The 21,602-nt window shown below is 41.8% G+C and overlaps 1 protein-coding gene across 1 annotated transcript in view; it reads right to left on the bottom strand.

Annotated features, from left to right (window-relative positions):
• Positions 1–31: 31 nt before the first annotated feature.
• ANK3 (ankyrin 3) overlaps positions 32–21,602 on the bottom strand; it is a 95,015-nt gene continuing 73,444 nt past the window's right edge. Inside the window, exons 15-20 of the mRNA XM_044660328.1 lie at positions 20,899–21,030; positions 19,565–19,708; positions 15,968–16,276; positions 15,598–15,688; positions 13,360–13,726; positions 32–293 (exon numbers count right to left, since the gene is read on the bottom strand). Coding sequence (XP_044516263.1) covers positions 225–293; positions 13,360–13,726; positions 15,598–15,688; positions 15,968–16,276; positions 19,565–19,708; positions 20,899–21,030 — 1,112 coding nt within the window. The 3' untranslated portion in view covers positions 32–224. The remainder of the gene's footprint in view (positions 294–13,359; positions 13,727–15,597; positions 15,689–15,967; positions 16,277–19,564; positions 19,709–20,898; positions 21,031–21,602) is intronic.

The following is a 21,602-nucleotide window of genomic DNA, read 5'->3' as shown; positions in this document are numbered from 1 at the left end:
GAAAGAGAGAGGAAGGAAGGAAGGAAGGAAGGAAGGAGGAAGAAAAAAAAAGGAAGAAAAGGAGAAAGGAAAGACAATGGGAGGATTCCCTATCATTATATCACATATTCAGTGGCAAGCTCCACTGTGTTCTCTTGTGGTGGTAAAATGGGGTCATCCCATTCATAAAGCTTAGGGTGGTAAATTTCAAGATGGACATTGACTGACCGTTCACCGTCCTGTTGTTATGAGTGGCTCTTCTTTTCCACAGGGCGGATTTCTTTCTTTGTCTTCACCTTATAACCTTCTCCCTGCTTTAAAGAGAATGTACTCGTTAAGATTTTATGCAGACCAAGTTGAAGTTATCTACCAGAGCTCCCCTATGAGTCCCACAAGGCTGTATTAGGGTAATTAAAAGCAGTTTCAATCACTCTGTCACTCCACTTCCAAAACTATACAGTCCACTGCCTTAATTGTTCAGCACAGCTTCAACAATAGGGGATAGAGTACCATCAAAATACCAACAATTTAGTTTTACTGCAAGCATTCTTTAAAGTTAGTAGGTTAGTGTTGAAAGGAAAACTCCTGGTATGCTCTCTTAACGTGGGTAAGCCGGAAAATAACCATCACTAAAGCTCCTAAATTTTGACAAATTGTGTCTTCTGGAGTAGACCTGAGCAGAGAAACCTTTTTCCTACTATGGTGAAAAATAACTCAATAAAATGCTAATTAAGAATAAGTAGGGGGCATCTGGGTTTGAGTGGATCGAGAACCAGGCCTAGAGAGGAGAGGTCCTGGGTTCAAATCTGGCCTCAGACACTTCCCAGCTGGGTGACCCTGGGCAAGTCACTTGACCCCCATTGCCCACCCTTACCCAAGATAGAAGGTAAGGGTTTTATTTAAAAAAAAAAAAAAGAATAAGTAGCACGGAATGATGAATCGATATGCCATATAGATTTGGGACATATTCCGACCCACCACCCTGAAAGCACGTGGGATTATTAAAGCCTTCCCCAACTTTCCTTTTATTTCTTCCTTAACTTTAGATGAGGGTTCTTTTCCCAGAATGCCAATTTTACTTGTTTCTTATTGGTTTCTTGTCCCCTCGGGTCTAGACCTATCATCCATCAGTATGGAGAATTCTGGATCTCAAAATGACCTTTATTATTGTTGTTGCACAAATTCTGCAACTTACAGCTTTGTGTAGGGCACTGAGAAGCTCGCCCTGAATATTACTTAGGGTCACCCGCTGAGTATTCCTAAGAGGTAAGACTTGAACTTAAGTCTTCCTGATTCTGACGTGAGACCTCTGGCAACACAGAATGTACGTCTCAGAAATAAACTTATGAACTATTGACACTCGCTTTCTACAATATTGCTGGGGAAAACAGAGTCGTTTCTTTTCCCCCTAGTTTTCAATGGTAAATTCACTGTTCGTTGCTCCTGTAGAGTCCATATAGCCTTCCCCTGACCTCCTTTAGTATTTACCATTTCATTGGCAGAGGGGCAGTATATGGAAAAGCAGTAAGCATAAAGAGCTGCTTTTGGAGTCGGGGAGTCCTAGCCCCACGTCCTGCTCCCTCTGGAATATCCTGGCAAAGCGAACCTGAGCAAATGACTTAAAATCCTTGTATCCCAGCCAATTCCCCAAGACAGGAGTTCTTAATCTGCTTTGTGGGACAAATATTTGTTAGCACTATGGAGAAGCTCATGGATCTTCTCTGAATACTATTTTTAAATGAATAAAAGAAGATATAAGGGATTACGAAGAAAGTCAAATATATTGAAATATAACCGAATATTAAAAAACCCAACCACTTAAATCCCCAGACCTAAGATTCAGAATCTGTGCTCTGAGACCGTAAGCAGAAGAAGTTTCAACACGTGCCATTAGAAGGGTTTGCCTTCTTGGGATTTCCTTATGCCAACGAAATCTCGCTTATAGAAAGCTAAGGAGAAGATGGCACCATGGGAAAAAGAAGGCACGAAATGAAGCCAGGGATACAGTTTAACTGCGAGATGGAGCTTCGCCTTTCTGTGTCACAGATCAAAAAAAGAAAATTTATAATAGTTTCAGAAAACATCGAACGACTCCAGCTAGAACCTAGGACTGTAGTTGGAATCATGCCTTTGAACAGAAACTGGATTGTCATCATAATACGTTAGTCTAGGAGACTGTGAAAGTCTGTTTTTGTATTTTTTTTTTCTAATAGGACGTGGTCCTAGTGATTTTTTTCACTTAAAGTTTTTTTTTTTTCAATGAAAAGTACATATTAAGCTGAAAAGAGCCAGAACTAAATAGGTTCTAAGGAGTCTAAAGAAAACTTATAGTAGTTTCAGAATTTATATCCCGAGAATTATTTAGTCTTTGAATTATTGCTTAATAACAAATGTCAGGTGCTTTGAAGATGGAGCTTCCATCAATCCATCTTGGGAAGCCCCTCTGGTGTAGCTTATGTGGTAGGATGCTTCATATTCCTCATTAGGGTTATCATTCTATCCTTGGGAACAACACGATGAATTCAATTCAGAATTTACTTATCACCGAAGTCCTAGTTTCTTATGCTTTCAACTTACAAAATCCAGAATTTCCTTTTATGTAAATTCCTAGTAAAAGCTGGTGGGGAAGAAGGTACTAAGCTCAGCTGCATTAGCAATTAATCAATCAACAATTGTTAAGTGCCTACTCTTTGCCAAGAACTATCCAAAGCACACACAGGAACAGCCCAAACAACTTAATTGAGATTTTTTTTTTAATAGAATCCTATCTAGGGGCAGCTGGGTAGCTCAGTGGATTGAGAGTTAGGCCTAGAGACGGGAGGTCCTGGGTTCAAATCCGGGCTCAGACACTTCCCAGCTGTGTGACCCTGGACAAGTCACTTGACCCCCAATTGCCCACCCTTACCACTCTTCCACCAAGATGCCAATACACAGAAGTTAAGGGTTTAAAATAAAAAAAAAAGAAAAAGAAAAAAAAAAAAGAATCCCATCTTTCTGTCTTCAGCTGGAAAGTAGATGGAATTCTGGGAGAACTTTAAGCAAAAAGCCCATTCCTGTTTCCCTTGTCAAAGGTGCAACATGTTATAGGTAAAACAACTTCATTCTGCCACAAAAGGGATGCCCAGTCTTTTAGTCACATGGACAGGTCATTCACACAGCCTTTAATTAGTCCTCTGCCTTCCCCTCCTCTCGGCCAACCGCTGCCATTACCATGTCACCAAATGTCCACTCTTGGGGTAAAGCGATACGTCTTACTACTTTCCGCGTGATCTGTGGGGATCAATAAGGGACAAGAGATTTTTTTTCCCATTTACAGAGACAAAACAGAAAAAAAGAAGTCAAGCAGTTTTTTGAATGCAGAAAATCTGAGCAGCAAGAGCAGCACCAAACTCCCAGCGGCCATTACTTTTCTCGTGATGATGGTGCCTTCTTCGTCAGTGAACTGTTCTTCTGTCACAGACTCACCAGGAATGTTTTTTGCTTCCTCTCCCTAAAGAACGTGGCATAGAGGTTAGAACCGAACCAGTTCGGTACTCTGTGAGGTCTACACCACTCCATAACGCCATACACATGCACTGCCAGATTTTAAGAAATAAGATAGGAAAGAAAATGCATTTGATGTTCCAGAGGAAAAAAAATATGAAGCCACTGACCACATATTTATAGCACACAGAGTGGTTCTGGGAAGCCACTGATTGAGCCCTGGGAAGATCTCCCCACTCGGTGAGCATCATGGAACATTTCAGCAATGTTAGGATGTGGGAGTCTCCGGTTACATGACTGCAGGCAGCACTGAAAACACTCAACACTCTTGCAGGAGTCGTATTAGCAACAGAGAGCAAGGATAGCGAACAGGGTGGGGGGCAGAAGGAGAATGGCAAAATCGGAGAAGGATGACACTAGAGAGGGCCTTAGAAACCAGCTAGACAACAGGACTCGATGCCCAGAGCTGAGAGAGACCTTGGAAATCGGGGAGCTCCAACCCCCTCACTTGGCAGACGAGGGAACGGAGGTCCAGAAAAAATGAGTCATCATCCGTAGAGAGAAAAGATCCTGGGAGGATTGGGTTTTGGACCTACCGTTCCGAACACCCACTCCATCCCACTCTCCTGCCACCGTACCTCATTGGGAGAGGGGAGAAAACATCGGACGACTCCAGCTAGAACCTAGAACTGTAGTTGGAATCATGCCTTTGAACAGATACTTGATTGTCATTATAATACGTTAGTCTAGGAGACTGTAAAAGTCCGTTTTTGTATTTTTTTCTAATAAGACGTGGTCCTAGTGATTTTTTCACTGAAAGTTTTTTTTCAGTGAAAAGTGCTTTTCAGCATTAAGCTGAAAAGAGTCACAACTAAATAGGTTCTAAGGATTCTAAAGAAAACTTATAATAGCTTCAGAATTTATATCCTGAGAATTAGTCTTTGATTAATAACCAAGAACATCTCTATATCCCTACAAGGTGGCAAAGTGCTTTACATGTATTTGATTTAATGACTGTGACGTAGGTGTTATTATTATTCCCCATTTTATAGATAAGTAAACTGAGGCTGAGATAAGTGATTTGCCCAGTTAAATAGCTAAGTATCTAAGATGGATCTTGAACTCAAACCTTCCCTACTCTGAGTCCGGTATTTTATCTAGTGACCCACAGAGACTGGGGCATCTGACAAGTGCTGTTGTCAAAACTGGGAAAGGATAAGGCAGGGTGGCATGGAGGTGATGCTGGATTCAGGGGTCTACCATCCAAAGACCAGCCTGGGTCAGTGTGGAGATGGCCACAAGAGAAGACCACAAACAATAGAGACTCCTAGGAAAGTCTCTGACCTATCAGAGGCTTCGACAATAATAACGATGATCATTTAAGAAGTCCTTGTGGATGGAATGATCTGGGCTGGTGGAGGGAGTATCCCCACCAAAGAAATCACAAAACTCATAATGTTTTCCCCAATTGTTGGTCAAAATGCACTCCCACCTCCTTTCCGTATTGACAAATAAAATGCCAGGAGTCACACGAAAAATACTATTTCTGCTTCTTACGGGCATTCTAAAAAATTCTAAAAGATTCTAAAAAAACAGGAGAATTTCTGAAAATGTTAAGCCGTTCTCTGAGGCTACTCTGTTTCCACTGAGTCACGACTATTCACTCAACTGATCAATCTCTACCCAAGAGTCCCAGGATTACAGGACAAGACAATCAATAGAATGCAAGCTCCTCAGGGGCAGGGAGAGTTTCACTTTTGTCTTCCTATCCCTGGTGCCTGATATACAGTAGGTACTTAATAAATGCCTCTAATAAATAACCTAGGGCTGGCAGTGATCGCAAAGACTATCTAGTCCAAACCTCTCATTTTACAGAGGAGGAAGAAATAAGGCTAGGGATATGAGGTGACTTGTTCAAAGTCATACAGTTAATGGACATCAGGTGGGATTTGAACCCAGCTTCTCAGCCTTGAGAGCTCGCTTCGCTTCTCTCAAACAACTTCTAGTCACTTGTGAATCTCCTAGAGAACCCAGAGTCAGATACTGCCCCCCAAATGGAGCAAGTGGTTGAATATTTGTTTGGTGTATCATTCTGCTTTTCTGGGGCCATATGGTGGTGGAGAGCAAATCCTGGGCTCCCTTCTGTTAAGGACTACCATGGGGAATAGCAGGTTCCCCTCCCTGGACATCTATAAACACAGGATTGTGGGAGATTCCTTGTTGGAAGTGATGCAGGTCATATTCCTGTACAGCTGAGTTGGACTCAGAATTCTGGTCTTTGGCTCGTTCTGGGTTTTAATAGAAGTTCTCTGATTGATTACTGGATTGCCAGAATTGAGCCCATTGCCAAGACCATCCAGAATTCCAGAGTACCAGAGTAAGATCTCAAAGTCCAACTAAGCTGCATCCACAGAGCCTCATCACCAAAGCTGGGCTCCTCCCCAGTTAATTCTTTTCAATTACAGCAGAGTGGGGACCAAACCATGGAGAAGTCATGGTTCCTGGGAGCAGTTGGAGAATGTCAACATGTAACAGTTATGGTGCTCAGTGGGCATTTGTCACCCATCTACTATGTGCCAGCCCCTTTACTAGGAGCAGGGAATAGAGAGAGAAAAGTGAGAGGAGAGCAGGATTTAGAGACCGAGGCACTACATGGCTTTTTTTTTTTTTTTAAATTTTAAACCCTTAACTTCTATGTATTGACTTATAGGTGGAAGATTGGTAAGGCTAGGCAATGGGGGTCAAGTGACTTGCCCAGGGTCACACAGCTGGGAAGTGTCTGAGGCCGGATTTGAACCTAGGACCTCCGGTCTCTAGGCCTGGCTCTCAATCCACTGAGCTACCCAGCTGCCCCCCACTACATGGCTTTTTAACCGTGTCGCTTTGGGTAAGACCTTTTGGTGCTGTGGCTCAGCTTCTTCATGAGTAAAATGAGGGAGGGGATTGATGAGATGACCTCCGATGGCTCCTCCCATTTCTAAATTCTAAGTTTTCTGAAATGTTCTACTCTGATTTAATATGATAAAGCAGGTATTTTGGACACTAATCATTGGCTGTATGCACAAATGGGCAGAAATCTGGCTTCTGATGGTGTAGGGATACGAATTTGGGGATCTCCTGGGATATTTTTCTTCTTAGGTAAGATTTCAGAGGATGACTCATTTTCTCTCTTACTATTCTAGAAGTCTTTGAAAAATGTCACTATCCAAGGGCAAATCGGGGGGTGGAGAGCCTCCTTTTATTTATTTACCCTTCATAAAAATCAGCACCCAGCAAGTTCTACTGATTCCAGTATTGAACCAGCTCTCTATGAGTAATCCCATCTAAAACCAGCTAAAAGAGAAATGCCCCACAGGTGACCTAGGTATACAGATATGGGTGTGAATGTGGTCCGAACTGGATTAAGATGATGTAATTTGGGAAATATCTAACAAAATAAATAAATATACAATCAAACAAGGATAATACACTTCAAAATTAGGTTGCTATGTGACTGCAGGGATCCTGATGTAGAGATTAGCTCCTCACACACACACACACACACACACACACACACACATATATATATATATATATATAATAATTGATGTTAGTTTCATATATACATGTATATAGGTAGATATGCATATGTAGGAAAAGGAAATGAATCTGTGCATAAGGATCCCTGTGTGTACATACATACACACATACTTATCTTGACACATGCATATACATGCACCTACATGTGTGTATCTAGGAATACCATCCATTATTTTACAGCTTTGTTGAAAACATTCCTCACTTCCTCACATTCTCTAATCCATGACATCGAAAGGGATATGGGCAAGGCCAATTGGCCAACTCTAGGCTGGAAGAAGCAGTTCACTGGGGTAAGGTATGCTCAAGGACAAAGTCCAGGTAGTCACTAAATGGAGCAAGATCCATCCATGACATCTTAAAATGGAATTCCAATAGCTTCCAGGTTTGGATGACTTTAGGTTTTTTCTGGCTAAGAGTGTCCCTCATCCCCTCCTAATCACTGTCCAGTTTGACATAGGACACTACTGAAAAGAATATATATGTGTATATATATATATATACACATATATATAATTCATATACATGTATATACACGCACCATACACACACACACACACGCACAAAGTTGACTTGACTTTCCTTCTGGCACATGCCAGGACTCCTCCATAGCTTTTCCATAAGTCTGTAATTAATGAATGAATGTCTCAAGTTGGAAGTATAAGAAATGGGGATTTGGGACAAGGAAGAGAAAGTTGTATTCTCCAGTTCTCAGCATATTCCTTGCGTTCGTGGGTAGGCATTTTGGAACACCAGCCTAGAACGTCATTAAGTCCCCTCTCACTCCAAGATGGATTAGTCGCTCATGCAGTCTAGCACACCTCAACAAATATGTGTAATCCACTCGCCGATGCCTTCTCAAGATACTTGATTCTTGCCAAAGGTTGCCCATTGGCCCAGATGGAAACACTACCATGCAGCACGGCTATTTTAACAGTCAGAAACCTTCAGACACAGTTCACCTAACCATTTAAACAAAGCAAGCCATGCTAAATATCAAAATCTACCAGGAAGGAATTTCAGTCAAGCTTAGCAGAATCCCCCACACCAGTCCAACTGCGGGATACCTTTATAATCAAACGTCGGCGAAAAACTCTGGTAGTGACTCTCCGTTCTTCTTCTGAGCTTGAAGAACTCTCGCTCTCTTTATCATCCTGATAAATGCATTCAGGATAGAATCTTATCAGCATATTTAAAAGAAAGGATACATCAAGGAAGAAACTGTTTTCTCCTCCTTTCTTTATTTTTTGTGATTTGAGGAAATAAAATCTTTCTGTTTAGAAGGCTCTGTGCCAAGAACAGTACTCTGCACACATTTGGTGCTTAATTAAGAATGAATAAATAAATACCTGAACTAGTAGGAAAATTAAAAAAAAAACATCAAGGAGGCAGAAACTTTTGGAGTGGGAAACGAAACCTTCAGTGTATGTGGAAAGAGAGAAAAAAGAAGAGGAAGTTTTGGGAGAAGAAATCTCACACACAAATTCACAAATTGTAGGACTTCAAAAAAAATAATTTTAAATGTTGGAAATGATTCCTCCTCACTGGATCCAGATTAATGGACACAAAACCCCAAATTCTATTTAGAGGTAGTTTTTAATATATTCAAACACCAAGAGATAAAGCCAGAATTCTTGACAAAAGCAATCTCTTGATAAAAGTAGGACAAAGGAATTAGGATTTTTGAAAAATCCTACTGAAAATTTAGAGATGAGACTCATTTCTAGGAAAAAATAGGCACTATTTTTATATGTAACTATAATGTGATTTGTCACTGAAGTCTACTTACTTAATCTATCATTTTACAAATTCTACAAATAAAAATAATTTTATTTTATGAATTATGAATTATTTTATGAATCAAGCACAATATTGATGAAACTCTACACATGCGTGTACATTTGTCTCTACATATATGTGTGTATTTCAGAACAGGTCTGAGATGAGAGAAGTAGGAAAATGGTATTTTAATAAAACCAAAATATGGATATAGAGTGGCTCCTTAAAATAGCACTCCCTTAGGTCCTAAGATGGATAAAAAATTGGGAAGACACATTAAATTTAACCAGTAATTATGAAGTGCCTACTGTGTGAGAGTCATTATCTTGTGAAAAAGAAATATACTCGCTCATGAGTTTAATAATGTGGGCAATGGCATTCATTGAGCTGATTCCATTTCTGGTTTTCGGGAGGAGGGTTCTGGAAATAATATTTTCCCTCCCCGGCTAAGTATACTTATTTACCACTAAAACATAATGGCCCAGTAGAAGGTAGTTAGACAGTAGCAAAATCCACAGGAACAGAAAATGAAAATACAGGCAGGTGCAGAGGGAAATGAGGAAGAAAATGAACAGGACGGTACAGGATTAGTTGGTATTAATTGTTTTGAATTCGGGAAAAATTATTCCAAAGCAGATGATAGGATAGCTCTAGGTTTCCCAAGGGGGAAAGAGCTGATTAGCTGTGTGGAGGTCTTGGTGACATATTTCCTGTCTTTGCAGGAAATTCATCTCCCACTTAATTCTCTCCTGGGAGGGAAGCATTTAGCATTCCTGCTGCGTCTTAATTATCTGAATTGCTAAAACTTTAACTTTCAGGCATTCTGAAAGGGCCACTTCATTTGAAGCCTGGTTTTGAGATAAAATAACCACAACACCACATCAGCAATGTTAACAGCTCCTCTTTGCACAGCGCTACGAGGATTAGAAAATGCTTTCCTTATAACATGCCTGTGAGAGAAGAAATGGCACCAATGGGCACAGGATTGACCCTTCCCAAGCAAAGGCACCAGTCTAGGAGAGTGGGGTTAATGGAGAGGAAGAGGAAGCCAAAGGGGAAACTCAGACAGAAGGATCAGAATAGCCGTATGCAGAATTAGTCAAGAACACGTTTGTTTTAAGACATAAAAGCCACCAACCACCGCTTAGAATATGGCGACCAGCTTTCATCACAAAATCAAGGCAGGGAGGATCTCGTAGCCACACAGAATGGCCCAGAGTGAGCTCTCCCAGGTGAGCCAAGGCCAGAGACAGTCTCCATTGTGCTGCCTGCCTGCGCCATGGGACAGAGCTGAGAGACGCCTCTCACTAAGAGGGGCAGAGGGCGGTGGGCAAGGCTTTCCCCGCCAGCCTCTGCCATGGCGGCCGCAGGGATGGGGGTGAGAAGCGCCGGTTATTTACCTGGTAACAGCAGGCAGCGATCCGTGTGAGAGCCACACCTGGACTTCTAACCTGATTTTTTAGGGGAACAAAAAGGGGGGCTGTTTTCTGAAAAGATACAGTCCATCTTGCTGGTCTACGTTTGTTCTAGCCATCAAGAGTACAGCGGAGATTCCTCGGTTCTAGTTTTTGTTTGGGCTCGTGTTATTTGGCGTGGGGGGCATGGAGGGGTCTCGGCTCCAACTGAACGGGAAGTTTACCTGCAGCTTGCTTTTCAAGGCTCTATTGATTATGGCTGAAAATAACCAGATGGGGCTCTTCCTTGTAATGAGGATGAAAACTCATTGAAAGAAAAGCCCAGAGATTCTCTCCAATGGTTGTCATCTTCTGGAGGTTGGGAAGACGGATGGTCGAGCCTACCCAGAGAGGAGAATGTTGCCTTCCAACTTTCTTGGGGTCCTTCTAAAGGCCCAGGAAGAATACATCTATGAACTGTAGTGCATACTGTATAAACTCAATGAGAGTCAAAGTGTCTAACAATCAGTCAATGGTGAGGGCAGCGAGGTGGCTCAGATGGAGAGCCAGACCTAGAGATGGGAGGTCCTGGGTTCAAATATGGCCTCAGACACCTCCTAGCTGTGTGACCCCATTACTTAGACTTTACTGCTCTTCTGCCTTGGAACCAAGACCCAGAATTAATTCTAGATGGAAGGCTGGGCCTTTTTTTTTTTAATCTGTTGTTAGCATTATGACAATTATTTCTGATTAAAGTTATGTAATTAAATGACTAGCTCTCTGTTGGCTCTGTCAAAGTTCTGGAAGAGGAGTCCCTTTTAAAGGAAACATTTATAATGTTATGTAAATTTATCAAGGGTCCAATATAGATAAAAAGACACAAGGAATTAGGGATGGGTACTAGAACTGTGATTTCTTTAAGATGGGGAACTCCCAGGGAAGGACTAATTAATTCCTCTTTACAAATATAGACCGGCACCTTCTCTGTACTTTATAGTATTCAAGTTGCCTGGGGTGCTCAGAGGTTAAGTGACTTGCCCAGAAGTGCCAGGGGCAAAACTTGAACCCAGAACTTCCTGGATTTAAGGCTGGATCTCTATCTACTTCACCACGCTGCCCCCCAAGTTGTGGTACTGGTCAAAACTAACATAAAAAGGAATTGATGTTTAGGAAAGTCCTGCCTTTAAAGAGCCATGATGAAAATGAGTTAAAGAAATGTAGATTCAGCCCAATCATTCAACTAACATTCCCCCAAATAACATCACATGTATAGGCAGTCATTTCCCCATCTTCCTTCACTAAATCGAGTAGCAAAGGAGGCTTTTGCACAGAAAGCGCGCTCCTGGGAAAGCAGACACTATTTTATTTTGGACTCGTATTCTTGGCACCTATGCCTGCCCTACAGTAGGTATTTAGCAAGTGCTTGTGGGATAATTATTCTCCTTTTATTTCTTCTGCAAATAAGGAAAGAAATGGTCAAAAGGTGGGTTGCAGGAGTTGAAAGGAGGAAAAGGAAAGGATATCATTAATTTGTAAGGTAGATAAATGAGGCTTAAAGAGATCTTCTAAAGAAAGGCTTCTCTCCCAGGTGGGAGTACAAAAGGAAATGATCAAAATATCAAAGTAACAGAAAGCTTTCATTCTCCTCTTTGAAGGCTCTCGGCTAGCCTGTAATGTCTGGAAGTTGTGAGGGCCGGGCCAAAGACTGCCGGTGTGTTCCTTGGTAACCATTGCATGAATCAAGGAAGTATATGCAAAAATTAGAGAGCAAGAAAAAGGCAGCTAAAGGAAGTGGGAGGGAGCCAAGGTGATTTGTAAATTCCATAGACTTTCTATCACTTCTCTTTCGAGAAATGCCAAAGAATATGAGGATGTACTTTGAGGGAAACAGAGATAGATAGATTCCCCAAGAAACCTTTTCATAGATGCTGACGATCAAATAATTATATAAAGGGAAGACTTAGGCTTAAAACAATTCGGAAAAGGAACTCTACAAAAATAAAGTCCATTTAAATAACTTTTTAGTCTTTAAATTCCCAAATTTTCTTCTATTTTTCATAAATCAAACCTATAAAAACAAATGGATAAAAATTCTGAAGGCCACCAAAAGCCAGGAATCTCACTAATTCCTTTTCGTTGGTAAATAATTCCTGTTTCATTTTTGGTTGCAGAAATATTTTCCTGTTTCTAAATGCCTTCACAGTATTCTCTCGCTGTAAGATCAAAGGGTCTTGGAGGGGAAGATACTAGAAGTGGTTGATTATTATCGCGTATTTATGTCAATGGCTCACATTTCTGTAAGACTTTAAGGTTTTCAAAGCACTTCTCTTACTTACAACGAGGTAGATCATACAATACTTTTTTAGCCCCATTTTGAGAGATGAGGAAACAGGTTCAGAGCAACTCACTCAAGGAAGTCATCATCAAAGGAGGGATGCCAAGTGGGACCTCCCGCCTTCTAGCGTCGTGTTCTTCCCATCATCCCACATAAACTCAAGTTTAATTAAGCAGAACTAAAGCACTGATGGGCTAAATGAAAAGGCCAGAAATCTCTCATGAGAGGAGCTGGACAGGAAGGAGCTCAGCTTAGGGGTTAGGCAGTCCAGATCCCAGATTTGGATTTGCCAATCAACACATACCATTGAGCCCCACTGAGTAGGTCACTTATCCCATTTGTGCCTTGGTGTCCCCCAAACAGCCATGCCTCTCTCCCCAGTGGGGGCAGAGACATGACTCCATGGGCTCTCCTGGCTAAGTTCTTTGCCAATGAGGAAGCCATGATCATATAATTTGAAGCCTCAACCCTGTGGGCTGTTTTTTAAACCCTTACCTTGTGTCTCAGTATGAATTCTAAGACCAAAGAACAAGGGCTAGGCAATGGGGGTTAAGTGACTTGCCTGGGGTCTCACAGCTAGGAAGTTTCTGAGGTCCTATTTGAACTTGGGACCTTCCATCTCCAAATGGGTTTCTCCATCCACTGAGCCACCTGGCTGCCCCTCAACTCCAAAGACTTTTAACTTAGAAATCAAAATCCTCGAGCCACAAGGAACCGAACCGATGCAAGGGCAGAACGGCAGGGTTACTCTCAAGAGGCAGAGAATAAGTAAGCTAAGCTTTCTTTAGAGTGTTTGAGACCTGGACCTCGTACCTTGTGCTCAGGCACGACGGCGCCTTCTTCCTCGTGGAGGTTTAGCCGTGGCTTTGCATCCCCGGAAGAAGTCCTATTCATCTTTTTCACACTGACAGGCACAGAGGTTTTGATCTCATCCGCTAAATGCTTGCTACTTTCTTCCACAGATTTCTGGTAGGCTACCGGCCCGTCGCCGCGGCCAGAACCTGGGGTTTTTGGTTTCAGAGGCTCCTTGTCCCTCGGCTTTCCAATGTCGTTCTGGGATTCTTGGACGTGAGGCTTGGCCGTGCTTTCGGGAAAGGCCTCGGGGTGGCTGCCGTTGGCTTCAAATTTGCCGGCTTCTCCTTTGAGATATGAGGTAATAGAATCCCTGCATTGGTCGGGGCTGAAAGAGATGGGAAAAAAGGAGATGTGACCAACTGCTGGGGTGTCCCGAGACCAAAAGGAACTCAGTCATCAGGAATTCTGAATTGCTACTAATCACACTTTTACTCCTTAAAGAAAAAATAGAGAATAAATAAAAAAAGGTCCTTCTGACGCCCGAGTCATTGGCGACCTTGTGAAGTCGGGACCCCAGCATGCCACGAAGGGTCTCTCTGGCTTCCCTTGATACTGGAAACGACAGGCTCGTCTTATCATGTTTGATCTCCATCTCCAGCTCTTAAACGTGCTTTCCTCCAGCCAGGAAAACAGCTTTATTTTATCAAATGAACCATTTTTATTATTTTTTATTATTATTAAAATTTATTAAATCTTATTTAAAAATGAAGGAAGATGAGAAAGCGATGAAGGAGACTATCTTATTGGCTCTGGAATACTGTAAGGAGGGGATGAGGGTCTCTGGGAGATGAAGACTCGCTGTCACCAGTCTAAGCCCTCCCAAGGGGACCACTTGGAAGGAGGATGCTTTCTCGGCTGGGATGGCGCTAATGCTTCTCGAAGGGTGAAATGCACGCTCGGGACGTGATGCTCTGCCAGTCCCTAAGATTCCAGGCTCCTGGTCCCAGGAGAAGTCGCCGGGGCGAAATCCTTACAACTCTTGATCTAACTGACCTGCAAAGGCCAAGCTTTGCCTCATGTCACCCTTGGCATGCCAAAGAGAGGCAGATTGGAGTTTTGTTTATAGCCGACACCTCTCTATGAGACCAGGATTTCTCACTGTCTTTTTTTTTTCTTTTTTAAACTTTTTAGCTTTCATCTTAGAATCAATACTGAGTATTGGTTCCAAGGGAGAAGAGTGGTGAGGGCTAGGCAATGAGGATGAAGTGACTTGCCCAGGGTCACATAACTGGAAAGAATCTGAGGCCAGATTGGAACCCAGAACCTCTCTTCTCTGGGCTGGCTCTCAATCCACTTATTGGAAGAACAAATGCATATGGGAGTCATTGTTGATTTTTTTTTGGGGGGGAAGGTCAAAGAAGACAGGTCTTTGGGGGTGCTAATTACAAAATAAGAGAATAATTAATCCAGGACTTGATATATCATTCTGTGCTCAATCCTTGGGACAGACTAGAGTAGGTGGTGAGATTATCGGAGGCGTATGGGTGAGAAGGAACCGTGAGCCATATTCATAGGATTATAGCAAAGAGACCTCAGAAATCATCTATTAGAACTCCTTCAATTTATGAAGAAAGAACCTGAGAGCTGCAAGAGTTAAGAGGCTTGTCCAAGGTCAGACAGAAGAGTGGGATTTGAACCCGGGTCATCTGACTCCAAACTAATAAGCATTCTTTGTTTATTAACAAACCAACTCAGCTCCTGGGGTTTGGCAGGGTCTGAAGGGATTAGTTGTCTCCTTGGTGTTTCCCATCCAACTATGTGCTCTTGTCTGAAGGTTCATGGAACCATGGGCTGAAAGCATCACAAAGGATTATATTCTGACTTCCTCCTCAATGCCTCCCAGGCAGGTGCCAGCCTAAAAGGTGGCACTGTTTGTGTACTGGAAAGAGCCCTGGTTTGGTAGTTGGTGAACCAGGAAAAAAAGGCTACAGGTAGACACACACACACACACACACACACACACACACACACACACACACACCCCTTGTTGGCACAGCATCCTGCAAAAGCATAAACATAATTTTCCCTTGGAGAGTTTACTTCTCCAGTTTGCCACAGGGAACCAACCTTCTGGGTCTTCCAGCATCTGGAATTGGCCTCCAAGGGGATTGCACTTTGGGGAGAAAAGCTAACGACTCTTCCCACTTATCTAAGGGTTCCGAGCCCCCTTCCCCTTCCCCTCGGGCACCTCCGTACCTGTCATCCAGTCGGTCCAGTAACCCACCAGCTATCCTGCGCCCTGGCATCGGTGGCTCGGGGCTGCCCGTGGAGGCCTCGTTCTGCCAACCTGTAATTGAATACATTTCCCGTTCGACTTGTTCTACCCCTCTGAGCAGAGCCCGAACCTTTTCTTCTGTCATCTCCTCAGACTCCATCCCTTCTTCGAGCTGAATGTCCTCAAACAGAGACTTCAGTCTTTCCTCCGTCATCTCCTCCTCAGGACCAGAGTCTCCTGTCTCCTGCCGCTTTCGGCTCGTGTCTACGTTTCTAGTCTTTTCTACTTCCTCTGAGAGCTCCGCGTCTCTGTGACGCCCAGCCAGACTTCCGAGGGGCCGAGGGTACTCGCTCAGGCAAACATTCTCCGGCCCGCCGTCCTCTCCATCCCCGGCGCGAGGAACTCCTCCGCGAGGCACCGGGAAGTCCAGCTTGATGTCTTCTAACGAGGTGTCTTCGGCGGTTACCACCGGAGGCGCTTCTGGGGTGCCGTCTACGTTTCCCTGGGAAGTTCCTAGCCCGTCGCTCAGTCTACTGGGAGTTCTAAGGGGTGACTCTATGCTAGAGATATCGCTAAAATAATCATCTTGCTGGAAAGGGGTGGGTGGAGGGTAGTGCAACCCACTGGGGGTGTCCAGTTCCACTTGAAGGGAAGGATAACCTATGGAAGACAGTACATGGGGACGAACTGGAATGAATGATGATACAACAAAAACAGATGTAAAATGACTTAAATTATAGCAAATATGAAAACACATGATGAGTTAGTGGCTAAAATGGTGTTAGCAAAATTACTAAGAGCTCGAATTTAATGAAACAACAACACCAAAAACAAACAAAAACAGAAGAAACCACCGACCCAATCCAGGGCATGATATAATAAAAGATGCTATTTGTTAAAGAAAAGGTCACAGGACCATAGCCTTAAAGTTGGCAGGGATGTAGAGATCGGCTAGTCCAAATCCCTCATTTTACAAATGAGGAAACTGAGGCTTGGAGGGGGAAGTGACTCATCTAGGGTCACAGAGGCAGTAAGCGAAAGAACATTTGGAGTCCATCTTTGATAACTTTGTAAATAAGCACTGCACTCTGGGTGGCCAAATCTTTTTTTTTTTTTTTTTCTTTTTTCCTGTTTAGAGGATGCAAATTTCACCTTGCAGGAGCAGGGAAGAGAGAGTTTTTGCAAATGAATACTTCTGCCTCTTGGTTCTCCTGTTTTAAACATTACACATCGGAGCTAGGCCAGTTGACTCCATCTTTTAAAAAATAATTACTTCACGTGGATGTCAGAGTCAGCAAAGATAATATGACTTCGAAATAGTCAATCCAAGTATTTAAGTGTCTATTATATGCCTGGCACTGGCCTAGTTTCCGGGACTTCAAAATCAAAAAAAGAAACCAGCAAGGAAAGGTTACTGTACTTCTAAGCAGAAGCAAAGGGAGATCTAAAAGGGGAGAAATACGGGATTAAAAAGCAGAAACTACTGGAAAGGATCTAAATGAAAACTTCCGTTGCCGTCAAGTTATATGGAGGAGAGGACTGGACTGAGTAAGGAGATCTTGGTGAGCTGGGCGACTGAGGTGATCTTGGTGACATGGGAACAACCAGAACCACTGACCGAATGAAAGAGAGAAGAAAACAGATGAACGATGAAGACCCGGAGCAACAACGATTAGTCTGAGAGCACAAGATGAGCGTTAGGAAACCTAAAGGAGGGTTTGGACCCTGAACGTTTTACCAGCTTGCCCCAAAGGGGAGGGATCGGTTTCTCTTTTGGCAAGACTACACTGCCTTTTTTTTTTTCCTGCCTTATCTCAGGGAAAGGTCAAGAGCCGTCTGGTCTTGGTGAGGAAAGGAAGTTCTGGAAGGTTTCAGAGAAGAGGAGAGACAGAAGAAACTGGTAACAGAACACAATTCTTCCGTTAGCATTCCATAGAGACAAAGGGCTAAATTTTCAGTCAACCTTGTTTTGGATGCAAACACCAATTTGTCCTCTTCTTATAAATCCAATTTGAATCTCTAGACTTGCATGGAATGATTACGAATAAGAACGTTTCCCGACTAAAGCCGGGATGAAAATTTGGTCCGAGTAGGCAAGCATGATCTCAGGAATTGATTCCAAATTTTGTCATGTAATTAATGCCACTGGTGGTGGTATTTGGTGTAGCTGAAATTTTTTTTGGGGGGGCAGTATATTTCAAAATTTATTTACATAAAAGATATTTAGGGAAATCTATATTTTTTAAAAATAAAAATTTAAGAGAATAATTAAATAAATAGGTAGCAACCAAACTCCCTGAATTTAACCTGAAGCAATTATGGTTGAAGACTTTTAATATCAGAAGGGACCAGAGATGCAGTACCTTTACTAGAATATTTTTTGAAAAAATATTCACGATATTTTATGAAAATGTTATAATATTCAGTTCTCACTCAAGAACATGAAAGGCTATTACATTGGAGTTTGGCTCCAATAGCAAATTTGTTAGAAAAATAGTCTATTTTGGAACAGTCCGAAGGGATTCAATTAGCATCACAGCAGGGTTATACTCATGGTATACTATACTCATATTATACTCATTATACTTATGGTGGCCCTTGAAGCCACCATAATTGTTAGGAAGCATTATTTTTTAAAATTAATTATTTCTGCCATTGTTACTCATCATCTGGATATTGTGCCGAGACTACGGCATGTCACAGTTGGGGCCAACCTTTATCTTTAGAAAAGAGCGAATGTCAGGTAATAATTTGGGCGTGTTATCCTTTAGCACACAACATACAGAGAAAACACGAGTTAGTGAGTTTCATCGGTCACAGTTGGCCTCTGAAATTGGAAAGTTAGTGGAGAAAAAGGTTATTGGCGTTGATGCAGTTTTCTCCTTTTCTTAATAAAGGCTTTGAATATATTTTCAAAACTTTGGGCACAGATTAAAGCAACTCTTCTCCTAACCCTCATCACAAAAAGAAAAACAAAAAACGTTCTTTTCTTAATTCAGCGTCAATAGGAATTTCAATTGATGAAGCTGAGGCAATACCACTTTCAGTAAAACACAAGATGGTTGACAAATCACTCTCGATTTTTGAACAACCAGAGTTATTTCTAAATATGGTAAATGTCAACAGCTAAAGGCTGAGTGACTGTGTAATTAGCCGCGTCATGCAAAATGATTATAGTAATGAAAATTCTCTATAGTTCATCCAGAGAAAATTATTAATAATTTCTTATCTCTGCCCACCGTATTGATAATGTTGCCTTAATGTACGATTCAAGGAATATCCCTTTCTCACTGGCTATGTACTGGGTCAGCCTATAGGAATTTAAATAGAAATAAATTCAGTTATGAAGGCTACATTTCCCACCATCAATTAATTAATATTTATTAAATATCTACCATGTGTGAAAAATCAAAAAAACAAAAAAATGTGTCCAGTACTCTGCTATGCGGTTATACACTTAGGACCAGGAAGGCATACTATTACCGTAAGAATTTTTGCAACTGTTTCATTGACTCACTATATTGTTCACGTGGCAACAACAGAACTGATAGAGCATTTTTTATTAGGGTTTTTTTTTTTAATCAAAATGGTCAAAGTGAGAAAGTTTCAGGCAACTAATCATTCTACCACTTAGAAATGGAACTTTCTTATTTTAGAGACTTGGCCTTTTGGTGATGGCTAAAGAATCAAGATCTCTTACAAAATTAGGTAATACTTTTGATACTCTGGTTTTCATATTGCATGCCCTGCAGAAATGAACATCCTTTGCCCTTTTAAACCAATGTTTCCATGCAAACAGATGTATTATAGTTGAGATTCTAATAGGGAAAATGCTCTCAAGATGGGAAATTAAAGACCAAGAGAATAAAAATGGAGTTTCTTTTGAGTGACTCGGCTTATTGAGCTTTCAAATTAATTACATAATGAAAAAAAAGTAGATTCAATTACCATCAACAGGATCATGAAAAACATTGTTCTCTTCTGCAAAGCTCCTGGTGCCAGAAATATTTCCATAATCAAATATTGGTCCTTCCAGCAAGGTCACTATATCTATTCGGTTAATTTTTGTCAGGACAGAAGTTAAGGCATCAGCTGAAAAGAGGGGAAAGAAGGATGAAAAAGGTAACTGGGACACCTTGAACGCCATCACTTCCCCCATTCCCTACACAGCAGGTCTACTTCACTTCCTGTCTTCTTAGTTGGCCTCCTCCAAGGTCTGAGTTGTTGTCAAAGAGGCTGCCAATGATGGAGTTCAGAGCTCAGGCCAGGGGAGGAGGGACACGGTCAACGAGCTGATAAATTACTCTGGAAGCTTCTCTTGACAAGAGTGGCATAGATAGCCTTGTGAACTAGTACAAAGTGCCAAGACTTCCAAACATCTTTCCTTCTCTTTGCCATTTAATCAAATAATAAATAGAATTTGCTAGTAAGATGGCCAACCACCAAAACAATGTCTCACATCTGCTACTTAACAAGTTAATTAGAGTACTTACAATACTGTGCTGACCCAGGCAAATGCAAGGGAAATGACTCAATCCGTAGCTCTACATTGTCTTGGTTTGGCTGTCTGTTTGGCCAAAAGAATGTGGGAAGCAAAAGGGAAATAGCGGAGGGGCAGCACAGTGAACAAAGTGATGTTTGTCTTGTTATGACTTCTTTGCCCCGCTATTCTTCCCTTCCCTGCCCACCTAGAACTTTAAACTCAGATTTTTTGGTCAAGTTTTTGGTTATCCAGCAATTGCTACCACTTTTTGACTCCAGCAATTACAATCAAGTTACAATTGTGATGGAAAGCTTCGAGTAATCTTTTTATACACACACACACTCACACTCACACACACACACTTCCTCTAAATCTCTCTAAAAGTCAAACTAGAAATTTCTAACTGAGCTTCCAAAGTTAATATCTTGATACATCAGACCAAAAGTCTATCCACTGGCCTGGATGATTTCCCCATAAACTAAGTGGAAGAGACCAACCACTTCCCCACTTGGTGCTGCTCTGCAGGCCTGTTGTCCACTGCTGAAAGCCTCCACCTCTCAGGATCCAGGGAATCTGGATGTAGATTTTCCCTAACTCTGAGGTCTCCCAGGGTTAGCAACAGTTATGTCCCAACCACTATGGAGTCTCTCTCAGAGTCCAAGCCCCACTTCCTGCTCCTTCATTCCATCTTGGAATCCTCCAGCCCTTCCTGCTAGGTCCATAGAAACTCTATGTAACAAAAACTAAATAATCTTCCTCACAACAGTTGTCAAAGGTGAAGTAATATATCTTATCATACTTGTCGCATTTTTTCCATCTCGGGTAACCCATTTTTTTAATAACATGAAGCTCTGAGCAATTAAAGAATTTGGATTTTCTACACGGATTTGGTTGATCTCATCCACGGAAAAATTCAGTTCTCTCGCCAGTTCTGTAAAACAAGAGGAAAAACAAAAGGATTTTGAAGACCACCCATTATGGTTACTTCTGCAAATGCCTGTGAAGGAGGCACCAGAAATGAAAATAAGAGAACTGATGTTTTAGAGGCAATTTTCGGTAATACTGAATTACCCTCCTGGGGATTCAACCCGACTCCTCCAGTTTGGGAGAAAAGCAATTATGTGATCACCTGCAGGATAGAGCTATAATCATCTCAACAGAGCTACCTCTAAGCAAAACCTCAAATGGAGCTGCATCATGAATGCTAATATCATCGGGAATTTTGACATTAAGTAGGAGGCCATTTGCTTTGTTCCCACTGATTCATTGATCCATCTAACAGAATTTGTTATGTACCTGCTGTGAGCAGAGTAACATGAAAGGTGCTGAGGGAGATGAAATATCTAGCTAAAATGGAGGCTTTGCGATTGCGGATATCACAATCTAGTCAATATTATGCCCACCCCCCCAATGCCCCAAATTATATTACTTTCCTGGGAAAACTCAATTATGAGTGCCACTAGCAAATCCTTTTTTGTACTGTATTAATATAACCATTTAATA

Source organism: Gracilinanus agilis, chromosome 2 (genome assembly GCF_016433145.1).
Source record: "Gracilinanus agilis isolate LMUSP501 chromosome 2, AgileGrace, whole genome shotgun sequence".
NCBI classification, from domain to species: Eukaryota; Metazoa; Chordata; class Mammalia; order Didelphimorphia; family Didelphidae; genus Gracilinanus; species Gracilinanus agilis.
Note: the sequence above shows the minus strand (reverse complement) of the source record. Positions and strands in the feature narration are given on the sequence as shown.